This window comes from Babylonia areolata, chromosome 11 (genome assembly GCF_041734735.1).
Source record: "Babylonia areolata isolate BAREFJ2019XMU chromosome 11, ASM4173473v1, whole genome shotgun sequence".
Taxonomy (NCBI): Eukaryota; Metazoa; Mollusca; class Gastropoda; order Neogastropoda; family Buccinidae; genus Babylonia; species Babylonia areolata.
This window is the reverse complement of record NC_134886.1, coordinates 26,870,833-26,883,378: the sequence shown is the minus strand read 5'-3', so window position 1 is coordinate 26,883,378 and position 12,546 is coordinate 26,870,833. Positions and strand designations below refer to the sequence as shown.

Here is a 12,546-nt window from a genome sequence, read left to right as displayed (position 1 = left end):
TGAAACTAAATGGTGATAATAGTCATAATGATTATAATGATAACAGTAATAATGATACTATTAATCATGATATAATAATGATGATGATAATAATGATAACAACCACAATAACAATAATGATAATAATGATGATATTAATGATAATTGTTATTATTATAAAGAAAAAGATACAGCAAATTGCCTGAATCACTTACGACCACTCTCTCTTTCCGTTTCCCTCCTCCTCCTCACCCACCTTCCCCCATTCCTCCAGAAACAGAGTATGGCTGCCGATATGGCGGGGGATAAAAACGGTTATGGATGTTAAAGCTCACTCGTGTATATGCATGAACGTTGGATTCGCAGCCAGCAAATGAAGAAGAATAAATCCCTGTGCAGAGATTTCAGTTACTACACATTTAAAAAAAAAAATTGACAGAAATTGTCTTCTTCAGATCAGTACACAAGGTGATTATACTATCAATAACATCTTGGAAAGAAAGCAGTTGCAGTTTGAGTAAAATGAAAAAGCAGCAGCTTTTCGTAATTAAAAGAATATTGGCATCATTTTAAACCATCACTGCACAAATTGAAAGAGCTAAACTGGTAAGTTTTCGAGTGATAGCTTAGCAGACACATGTGGACTTGTTGGTATGCATTTTTGTGTGTGTGTGTGTGTGTGTGCACGTGCGTGCGCATGCATGCACATACATGTTTGTGTTTATTCAGTTGGTTACTGCACCTTAAGAAATAATATGCTCTAAACTCGATTCTTCTTCTTCTTCTTCTTCTTCTGCGTTCGTGGGCTGCAACTCCCACGTTCACTCGTATGTTCACGAGTGGGCTTTTACGTGTATGACCGTTTTTACCCCGCCATGTAGGCAGCCATACTCCGTTAAACTCGATTCATATTTTCATGTAGTAGGAATGATAAGATTTGTTCTTTGATACCAGTTATTTATATCAGTTAAACTAGCACAGATATATAACTGATATGTTTGTCAAGGTTTCTTTGCATTAAGATAACAGCATGTATCATGAGAGATCACATGCATTGAGATAATAAACCTCCACCTGTATTGACATGACTGAAACAATACAATCACAAACATATAGCACACAACTGAGCAGATCATATTAAGCGAGTGCTTAAAGCTAACCAGCATGCGTGAGCTCATTATTCAGTTTCCCCCTTTTTTTTCTTTCTCATAAATCCTATAATGTACCATGGTTTTTATAAAAAGAAAAAGGATGTGAATTTATACAGCACCTATTCCCTGAATAGGGTTCCAAGCACTCTATAAAAATGGGTACACACACACACACACACACACACACACACACACACACACTCACCACCTCCACCCCCTCGCACACAGACAAGAAGTAGTATTTCATAGTTTAATTAACAGGTGTGGTTTCAGCAGTGCACTTTCAGTTGATTTTTCACCCAGAACCCTGTCAAAGTTGCCTGTGTCTGTGTGTGTGTGTGGACAGGAGAGCATCATGCAGATGCTGACCTCCAGTTCTGATGCTGTCAAGCAGTACCTGGCTCGCTTCTACAATGCCATCGCATCTCTGTGTGTGGGTGAGTTGTGTGTTTCCAGTCTTTATCTGACTCACTTCTGCAACGCCATTGTGTCTCTGTGTGTGGGTGTGTTGTGTCTTCTTCTTCTTCTGCGTTCACTCATATGCACACGAGTGGGCTTTTACGTGTATGACCGTTTTTAGCCTGCCATGTAGGCAGCCATACTCCGTTTTCGGGGGTGTGCATGCTGGGTATGTTCTTGTTTCCATAACCCACCGAACGCTGACATGGATTACAGGATCTTTAGCGTGTGTATTTGATCTTCTGCTTGCATATACACACGAAGGGGGTTCAGGCACTAGCAGGTCTGCACATATGTTGACCTGGGAGATCGTAAAAATCTCCACCCTTTACCCACCAGGCGCTGTCACCGTGATTCGAACCCGGAACCCTCAGATTGACAGTCCAGCGCTTTAACCACTCGGCTATTGCGCCCGTCAGTGTGTTGTATGTTTCCAGTCTCTATCTGACTTGCTTCTACAATGCCATCGCATTTGTGTGTTGTGTGTTTCCAGTCTCTATATGGCTCACTCCTACAGTGCCATCGCATCTGTGTGTGGGTGAGTTGTGTGTTTCCAGTCTTTATCTGACTCACTTCTGCAATGCCATTGCGTCTCAGTGTGTGTTGAGTCATGGGTTCTCCCAGTCTCTATCTGACTCGCTTCTGCAACGCCATTGCGTCTCAGTGTGTGGGGTGAGTTGTGTGTTTCCAGTTTCTATCTGACTCGCATCTACAACGCAATCACGTCTCTGTGTGTGGGTGAGTTATGGGTCTCCAGTCTCTGTCTGACTCTCTTCTACAACGCCATCTCTGTGTGGGGCGAGTTGTTTGTTTCCGGTCTCTATCTGACTCACTTCTACAACGCCATCGCATCTCTGTGTTGGTGAGTTGTGTGGGGGGAGGGGGGGCGGAGGGGGGGGGGGGGGCGTTGTTGTTTTTGTTATTTTATGAAAAGATAATTTAATAAGTGTTCCATAACAGAGAAGTCAGCATCTTTTGGCATTAGCAAGAAGATTTCTAAAAAAATAAGAAATGACACACAAACACACATCAAAATAAGATAAATCATTTCTTCAACCTTCCTCCCTTCCTATGCATGTGTAGGAACATGAGAACTGTTTCTAATGTGACATATTTTGACCCCAGAGCACTGCTCAATTCTTTAACACATTGTGCGTGTGTGAGTGGGTGTTGGTTTTAGCCCGTGGACATGGATGAACATGTTATGATTCCCATGAATGCATACAGGATATGGCTTGCGTAATCTTAATGTGCAAGTGATTGTTGATAAGCCATCAGTGGATATGGGATAGGATTTACAGGATGTGAATATTTAGGCCATGGTTGATCAGCCATAAATGGATATGGGATGTGATGTGCATAATGTAATTGTGCAGATCATGGTTGATAATCCACAAATGGATGTGGGATATGATTTGCATAATGTAAATGTGCAGGCTGTGGTTGGTCAGCCATGAACGGATATGGGATATGATTTGCATAATGCAAACGAGCAGGTTGTGGTTGGTCAGCCACGGACAGATATGGGATATGATATCCATAATGCAAATGTGCAGGTCGTGGCTACCTGGCCATGAACCCTGACCTGCTGCCCGCATTGATGGACATCCTGCGTAATGGAGAGCAGCGCGACCTGGTGTCACAGGAAATGGTGTTGGGGGCACTACAGAAACTCAGCTTGAGGTGTGTGTGTGTGTGTGTGTGTGTGTTTGTGTCTGTGTCTGTGTGTGTGTGTGTGTGTGTCTGTGTCAGCGTGTGTGTGTGTGTGTGTGTGCGTGTGTGTGTGTGTGTGTGTGTATGGGAGTGAACTTGTGTGTCCATGCCTAAGAGTGTATGTGTGTGTTCACACACATCAATCCATGTGTGTGTGAACATGCATGTTCGTGCCACAGTCTGTGTTCAGATCATTTGTTGAAATGTATGTGTTTGGGTTTTGTGAGTGGATTAGTGAGAGCAGAAACAGCAGTGCCTTTTTTGTGTGTAATTTGTGAGCTTTGTTTCCTCTGTTTTTTTAGTGTGTGTTTTTTTGTTTTGTTTTTTATCAGACACACATTATTGAGAAAGTGAAGCATGTCCACCAGTTTTCAGTGTGGGTGGATAATGACCTGCTAAGATTTTTCCCTATGAACTGAGGACATAGAGAGTGTCTGGTACTGAAACTTAAACTGAAGTACGAACTTACAATCTCCCTTCAGTGACTTTTGATAAGCTTCACAGTGCCCTGTGAAATGAGAGAGTTACCACTCTTTACCATTCGTAACAGTACCAACTGTACACCAGCACGCTTGCCACTCTTTTGCAGACGGCAGCTGCAGACAGCGATGATTGACCGGGGGGTGATAGAGTGGCTGGTGGGGGTGCTGTGTGTGTGTGTGTGTGTATCCGTGTCTGTGTTTGTGTCTGTGTCTGCGTGTGTGTATGTGTGTCAGCGTGTGTGTGTGTGTATGGGAGTGAACTTGTGTGTTCATGCCTAAGAGTGTGTGTGTGTTCACACACATCAATCCATGTGCGTGTGAACATGCACGTTCGTGCCACAGTCTGTGTTCAGATCATTTGTTGAAATGTATGTGTTTGGGTTTTGTGAGTGGATTAGTGAGAGCAGAAACAGCAGTGCCTTTTTTGTGTGTAATTTGTGAGCTTTGTTTTTTTTATTTTCCTCTGTTTGTGTGTGTGTGTGTGTGTGTGTGTGTGTTTGTTTTTTTGTTTTTTTATCAGACACACACTATAGAGAAAGTGAAGCATGTCCACCAGTTTTCAGTGTGGGTGGATAATGACCTGCTGAGATTTTTCCCTATGAACTGATGACATAGAGAGTGTCTGGTACTGAAACTTAAACTGAAGTACGAACTTACAATCTCCCTTCAGTGACTTTTGATAAGCTTCACAGTGCCCTGTGAAATGAGAGAGTTACCACTCTTTACCATTCGTAACAGTACCAACTGTACACCAGCACGCTTGCCACTCTTTTGCAGACGGCAGCTGCAGACAGCGATGATTGACCGGGGGGTGATAGAGTGGCTGGTGGGGGTGCTGTGTGTGTGTGTGTGTGTGTATCGTGTGTGTGTGTCGTGTCTGTGTTTGTGTCTGTGTCTGCGTGTGTGTGTATGTGTGTCAGCGTGTGTGTGTGTGTATGGGAGTGAACTTGTGTGTTCATGCCTAAGAGTGTGTGTGTGTTCACACACATCAATCCATGTGCGTGTGAACATGCACGTTCGTGCCACAGTCTGTGTTCAGATCATTTGTTGAAATGTATGTGTTTGGGTTTTGTGAGTGGATTAGTGAGAGCAGAAACAGCAGTGTCTTTTTTTGTGTAATTTGTGAGGTTTTTTTGTTGTTTTTTTCCTCTGGTTTTTTTTCTTTTTTGTGTGTGTTTTTTCTCTATCAGACACACATTATTGAGAAAGTGAAGCATGTCCACCAGTTTTCAATGTGGGTGGATAATGACCTGCTGAGATTTTTCCCTATGAACTGATGACATAGAGAGTGTCTGGTACTGAAACTTAAACTGAAGTATGAACTTACAATCTCCCTTCAGTGACTTTTGATAAGCTTCACAGTGCCTCGTGAAATGAGAGAGTTACCACTCTTTACTATTCGTAACAGTATCGACTGTACACCAGCACGCTTGCCGCTGTTTTGCAGACGGCAGCTGCAGACAGCGATGATTGACAGGGGGGTGATAGAGTGGCTGGTGGGGGTGCTGGAGGACAATGACTCCCTGTCGGACTACACCTTGGAGTACTCCGTGGCTTTGCTCATGAACCTGTGTCTGCGAACCACAGGTAAGGGGGTTGGGGGAGGGTCTGCCCTTAAGGCCCGACACGGTAGTGAAATTTTGACCAAAATCATGATTTTTTTGTGATTTTCGTTTTTTCGCATAATTTGCTTCTTCAACATCTAATCTTTATAGTCCGTTTCACCTGGGTACTATATTCACTTAAATAAAGCTTCAAACAGCATCAACACGTGTGATTTCTTGTGAGTACCAAGCACATCTCCTTCTTTTCCTGTTTTCTCAGTTTTGTGTTTTGTCCTCGTAATACGATTTTTCAAAATGCAAATGCTCAAAAACTTTAAAAGATAGCATGTTCAAACTTGGTACTTTCTTTCTTTGTGTATTCATCTTTATTATAGTGCTGTGGGTTGTATAGTACTAGTAAAAGAATGAATATACAGTAATTTGAAAAAAATTATGTCAAGGAATTTATACACATTTCAACAAAAAAATAATAATAAATGTATTTATTCAAATTCCAAAATACCACTGCACTATAATAAAGAACAAATACAAATAAATCAAATAAAACAAACAGAAATAACATATCTGTAAAGGTATCGAAGTTATAAGCTTTTAATTTTTTTGTTTGTCGGCCATTTTGGATTCGTTTCCATGGAAACCGTCATGATAAATTGCACAAAATGACCTTTTTAGACATGTTTAGTCCAATATCTTTGCATACCATGTCACAGAAAGCCATAAACTTCAAGTTTATTTCATACGTTTTTGTACTACCGTGTGTGGCCTTAACTCTTTCCCCACCGAGTTTCTGTGTGAAAAAACACTCCTCCAGCGTGCCAAGCAGAGTCGGTGTCTGGAAGCTGAGAGTGTTTGATAATGATAAGAAACGCCCCTGCAAATATCAGAATAACGCTTTTTGCAGTTACTGCTCATAACTCTTCCACCACCAAGTATCAGTGTGAAAAACACTCCCGCAGCGCAGATATTTTAGAAACACAGTGCTGTCAGTCACAGGCTTCGGTTCATGTAAAAAAACGACACAGTGGACTTGTTCACTTCAAACTCGATCAGGGGGCAAAGGTCAGTCATTTTTGACTCACTTGTGTAAACTTGGCACTTTGATCTGATATTCTGACCCAACAACAAGAGCAGTCATTATTATCATTTTTTGTTCAAACAGGAACTTCTTTTGCTAAGCATGGAATTTTTATTTATTTTGCAAACGTTTTGGTGCAGATAGTAAAAAAGGGAAATTACTCTGTAATTAATGCAAGGGGACTTAATTTATCACAAGTGAGTCTTGAAGGCCTTGCCTCTATTGTTCTATTGGCAGGGAAACTGGCTGCAGCGTGTAAAGTTTTCATACAATATGAAAAATGGTCTTACGGTACATGACCCCTCAGTGTTGACAAAAATTGCCTATGGTGGCGGAAGATCTAAAAAGAAACTTTTTAAATGACGAAAATTGTGGATGCTTTACGTAGCACTCTCTCCAGAAAAAGTGCTCTTTGGGCTGTACAAAATGCATGTTTAAACATGTCACATTTACATCAAAGTAAGGTATACTCACCAAAAATGTTTGGGGTGAACTATTGCACACACACATAAACACAGTGTACACATATGTACATTGAAACCCTCCTGACACATGCATACATGTACATGCACACACACACACACACACACACACACACACACACACACACACACACACACACACGCTTCCTGCAGTGTGATTGTAGACATGCCACAAGTGATTATGACCAATAACGTGGCTGGTATAATCATAGACATGCCTCATGTAATGACTACCTGTTACATGACTGGTGTGGTCGTAGACATGCCTCATGTAATAACTGTTACCTGACTAGTGTGGTTGTAGACATTCCCCATGTAATAACTACCTGTTACATGACTGGTGTGATTGTAGATACGCTTCATGTAATACCGCCCAGTGATACTTTGGATGTGATCGTAGACATGCTTCATGTAATAACAACCAATGATGTTGTGGATGTGATCATAGACATGCTGCATGTAATGTGGTTGTAGACATGCCTTGTGTAATAATGACCTGTTACATAGCTGGTTTGAACGTAGACATGCCTCATGTAATAACAACCAATGATGTGGCTGGTATGATTGTAGACATAGCTCGTGTAATCATGACGGATGGTTTGGATGGTATGCTAGTAGACATGCCTCATGTAATAACAACCAACGATGTGGCTGGTATGATTGTAGACATAGCTCGTGTAATCATGACGGATGGTTTGGATGGTATGCTAGTAGACATGCCTCATGTAATAACAACCAATGATGTGGCTGGTATGATTGTAGACATAGCTCATGTAATCATGACCAATGATTTGGATGGTATGCTAGTAGACATGCCTCATGTAATAACAACCAATGATGTGGCTGGTATGATTGTAGACATAGCTCATGTAATCATGACCGATGATTTGGATGGTATGCTAGTAGACATGCCTCATGTAATAACAACCAATGATGTGGCTGGTATGATTGTAGACATAGCTCATGTAATCATGACCAATGATCTGGATGGTATGATAGTAGACATGCCTCATGTAATAACAACCAATGATGTGGCTGGTGTGATTATAGACATGCTTCTTGTACTAACAACCAGTGACATGGCTGATGTGATGTAGACATGCTCCATGTGGTAACAACCAATGATTTAGCTGGTCTGATGGTAGACTTGTTTCATGTAACAACGACCAGTAACTGATGTGATCATAGAAATGCATCATGTAATAACAACCTGTTACATGGCTGGTGTGATTGCACTCATGCTTCATGTAACGAAGACCAATTACATGGCTGATGTGATGGTATACATGCTTCATGTAATGTGATTGTAGACACGCAGCATGTAATGTCATCGTAGACATGCCTCCTGGAATGATGACCTGTAACATGGCTGGTAACGGGGTGTGCAGGGAAGAAGCGCTGTGTTCCTAACGCCCACAAGACCCTGCAGGTGCTGAGTGATCTACTGGGACACGACAACCAAGAGGTGATATGCAGACCATGGACGTGTGTGGATGATATGCATACTGATACAGTGTCTGTTCACTGAGTCTTGCTGGAAACCACCATAAAAATCATATTATGTGATACAGCATGTGTCTCTGTACATTGGTTCATTATTATTTCATATGACACACGGCATGTGTCTCTGTGCCCTGGTTAACTACAAAATATGATCAACAAGATAATACTGGGTAACCACAACATATCTTCAGGCGTGGGTATGAAGTATCCATCAAACCCATTTTATGTATACCAAAATGGATGGTCTTTGTCCTGAACCAGCAATGTCACTAAGTGGAGTGTTGGCCTAGAGGTAACGCGTCCACCTAGGAAGCCAGAGAATCTGAGTGCACTGGTTGAAATCAAACCAGCAGTCACCAGTATTTTCTCCCCCTCCAGTAGACCTTGTGTGGTGGTCTGGACGCTAGTCATTCTGATGAGACAATAAACGAAGGTCCCATGTTTAGCATGCATTTAGCGCACATAAAAGAACCCACAGCAACAAAAGGGTTGTCCCTGGCAAAAATCTGTAGAAAAATCCACTTCGATAGGAAAACAAATAAAACTGCAGGCAGAAAAAAATACAAAAAAAAAAGAAGAAAAAATGGATGGCGCTGTCAGTGTAGCGATGTGCCCTCCCAGGGAGGAGCAGCCTGAATTTTACACAGAGAGATCTGTTGTGACAAAATGAGTAATTCCAATACTAACACCAATACCAATACATTTCAGATCCGTCCCTATGTCAACGGAGCGTTGTACAGCATCCTGGCCATCCCGTCCATCAGGGAAGAAGCTAAAGCCATGGTAAGTGAAGTCTCCACTTGACTTGACGTTGCTGTGTTCTTTGTCTTTCTGCCATTCCCTTGTACCCACATGCACACACACACACACACACACACACACATGCACACACACACACACACACACACACACCACACACACACATGCACACTCACATGTGCGCGCGTATGCGTGCGCGCACACACACACACATGTGCACATTTCTTCTGTCTTTGCTGCTGTGTGCACATGTCAGATGATCAGTATAAGGACAGGCCCGGCGCTTCTTTTTTTTTAGGAAGTGCCAGGGTTTGTTCCAATGTACCTTTTATTTACCTGTGTGCTAGCTGAATTGGTAGCATAAGCAGCACTGACTTGAAGTTGTGTACCTTGTGAATGGAGAGAGTTACCACTCTTTACTGTTTGTTAATCATTTCATCTCCATGCCTAATTGTTTGTTCATTTCTAGTTGGGGGAGGTTGAAATGGTGGACAGAGAGGATTGGGTTCTGCCTTCCTGTGTTGAGCCTTAGACACAGTGGATATGAATTCACTGCCTCGGTGGATGTAAAAGGCTTCGGGACCTTTGACCTTTTTAAACCTTAATTGCATAGAATAGAATAGAACAGAATAGAATATGTCTTTATTACTAAGTGTACCGGGGTCACAAGGAATATTTGGGGGGGATAGTACAAAACAAGGTACGAACATAAATCGAAAATCATACGCAAACACAGACACAGTAGAAATTAGGATACATACAAGTGCGTATCCATATAAAAACTTGTGCTTACTCACACATGCACGCACTGCAAACACACACACACACACACACACACGTTTGAACAGAAGCCACATATTACATGTGGATGGGGCTGATGACTAGATCTTCAGGTAGATGGTTGTTGATTGCACAATTCTATTTATCAGACTGGATTTGGTCGAGAGACAGGGCATTGACTGCTTTTGGGAAAAAGCTATTGGCGAAGCGATTGGTTTTCATCCTTATACTTCTGTACCGTCAACCAGAGGGGAGCATCTCGAAAATCCCAAAAGCTGGATGTGATTCGTCCTGGCTGATTGATTTTGCTTATAATATATGTCTTCTAGAGAAGGTAGGTCAGCCCTGGTGTACATGAAAGCACCACTCTTAAAACAATGGTGCAGGGTCAGCCAAGCCCTTCTGGACCAATAAGTGTGGATGACTTTTTAAAAAAAATTTTCTGGCAGAAGTAGCTTATCGGATGTCTGCGCCCCGTACGTGTTCAAAATAATATTGTTGCATAACATTCAGAGGATGTGTCCTATGCACTGTATCACCGTATTGGCTGTTTGGGTGATATTTCAAGAGAAAAAGTGAATGCAGTACATGGCCTAGAGGTAACGCGTCCGCCTAGGAAGCAAGAGAATCTGAGCGTGCTGGTTCGAATCACGGCTCAGCCGCCAATATTTTCTCCCCCTCCACAAGACCTTGAGTGGTGGTCTGGACGCTAGTCATTCAGCTGAGATGATAAACCGATGTCCCGTGTGCAGCATGCACTTAGTGCAGGTAAAAGAACCCACGGCAACAAAAGGGTTGTTCCTGGCGAAATTCTGTAGAAAAATCCACTTCAATAGGAAAAACAAATAAAACTGCACGCAGGAAAAAAAAAAAAAAAAATGGGTGGCACTGTAGTATAGCAACGCACTCTCCCTGGGGAGAGCAGCCCAAATTTCACACAGAGAAATCCGTTGTGATAAAAAGAAATACAAATACAAATAAAAATTTCTGACAGAATTATGTAACTGTTAGATCTTTCAGTTAAAGACTGTGATAGATAGCCACCCACACACCTAACTGTTGGATCTTTCAGTTAAAGACTGTGATAGATGGCCACCCACACACCTAACTGTTGGATCTTTCAGTTAAAGACTGTGATAGATGGCCGCCCACACACCTAACTGTTAGATCTTTCAGTTAAAGACTGTGATAGATGGCCACCCGCACACCTAACTGTAGATCTTTCAGTTAAAGACTGTGATAGATGGCCACCCGCACACCTAACTGTTAGATCTTTCAGTTAAAGACTGTGATAGATGGCCGCCCACACACCTAACTGTTGGATCTTTCAGTTAAAGACTGTGATAGATGGCCACCCACACACCTAACTGTTAGATCTTTCAGTTAAAGACTGTGATAGATGGCCACCCACACACCTAACTGTTAGATCTTTCAGTTAAAGACTGTGATAGATGGCCACCCACACACCTAACTGTTGGATCTTTCAGTTAAAGACTGTGATAGATGGCCACCCACACACCTAACTGTTAGATCTTTCAGTTAAAGACTGTGATAGATGGCCACCCACACACCTAACTGTTAGATCTTTCAGTTAAAGACTGTGATAGATAGCCACCCACACACCTAACTGTTGGATCTTTCAGTTAAAGACTGTGATAGATGGCCACCCACACACCTAACTGTTAGATCTTTCAGTTAAAGACTGTGATAGATGGCCACCCACACACCTAGCTGTTAGATCTTTCAGTTAAAGACTGTGATAGATGGCCACCCGCACACCTAACTGTTGGATCTTTCAGTTAAAGACTGTGATAGATGGCCACCCACACACCTAACTGTTAGATCTTACAGTTAAACACTGTGATAGATGGCCACCCACACACCTAACTGTTAGATCTTTCAGTTAAAGACTGTGATAGATAGCCACCCACACACCTAACTGTTAGATCTTTCAGTTAAAGACTGTGATAGATGGCCACCCACACACCTAACTGTTAGATCTTTCAGTTAAAGACTGTGATAGATGGCCACCCACACACCTAGCTGTTAGATCTTTCAGTTAAAGACTGTGATAGATGGCCACCCGCACACCATCATTTAAAAAAAACAAAACAAAAAAACTCATTTATGTGAAATTGTGTTGGACAGGGTATGGAAGAAATTCTACGTTGCTTCATCAAAGACGGACAGCCAGACATGAACAGACAGATTGAGTTCATCATCAAGCAACTCAACTCAAGTAAGTGCCTCAGAGGGAAAAGATGGATGATGGTGATGATCACGGTGATGGTAGTGGAATTGAATAGATATCATGGGGTTGTTTTTTGTTGTTGTTTTTTTTCTTTCTTTTGAACAAAAACCAACATCAAATTATGATGACATCCTTATATAACATTTGAATGTTCTTAGAAAAAGAAAACACAGAAACAAACACAATCATGACAAATTTGGAAAAGAAGCAAAAGGACAAATACCTACAAGTCACCAAATCTGCAAAGCCAGGTCTGATGTTATGTGAAGGGCAGTGTACGATGGTGACAGCGTATGATGATAATGACGCAGTGACGCTAGGTCAAAGTTTGCACACTTGGAGTTGAA

General features: G+C 41.9%; 1 protein-coding gene across 1 annotated transcript in view; it reads left to right on the top strand.

Annotated features, from left to right (window-relative positions):
- LOC143287347 (lisH domain-containing protein ARMC9-like) overlaps positions 1-12,546 on the top strand; it is a 54,679-nt gene that overhangs the window by 24,304 nt on the left and 17,829 nt on the right. The window contains exons 13-18 of the mRNA XM_076595308.1: positions 1,477-1,567; positions 3,146-3,272; positions 5,232-5,371; positions 8,295-8,371; positions 9,118-9,192; positions 12,097-12,187. Coding sequence (XP_076451423.1) covers positions 1,477-1,567; positions 3,146-3,272; positions 5,232-5,371; positions 8,295-8,371; positions 9,118-9,192; positions 12,097-12,187 — 601 coding nt within the window. The remainder of the gene's footprint in view (positions 1-1,476; positions 1,568-3,145; positions 3,273-5,231; positions 5,372-8,294; positions 8,372-9,117; positions 9,193-12,096; positions 12,188-12,546) is intronic.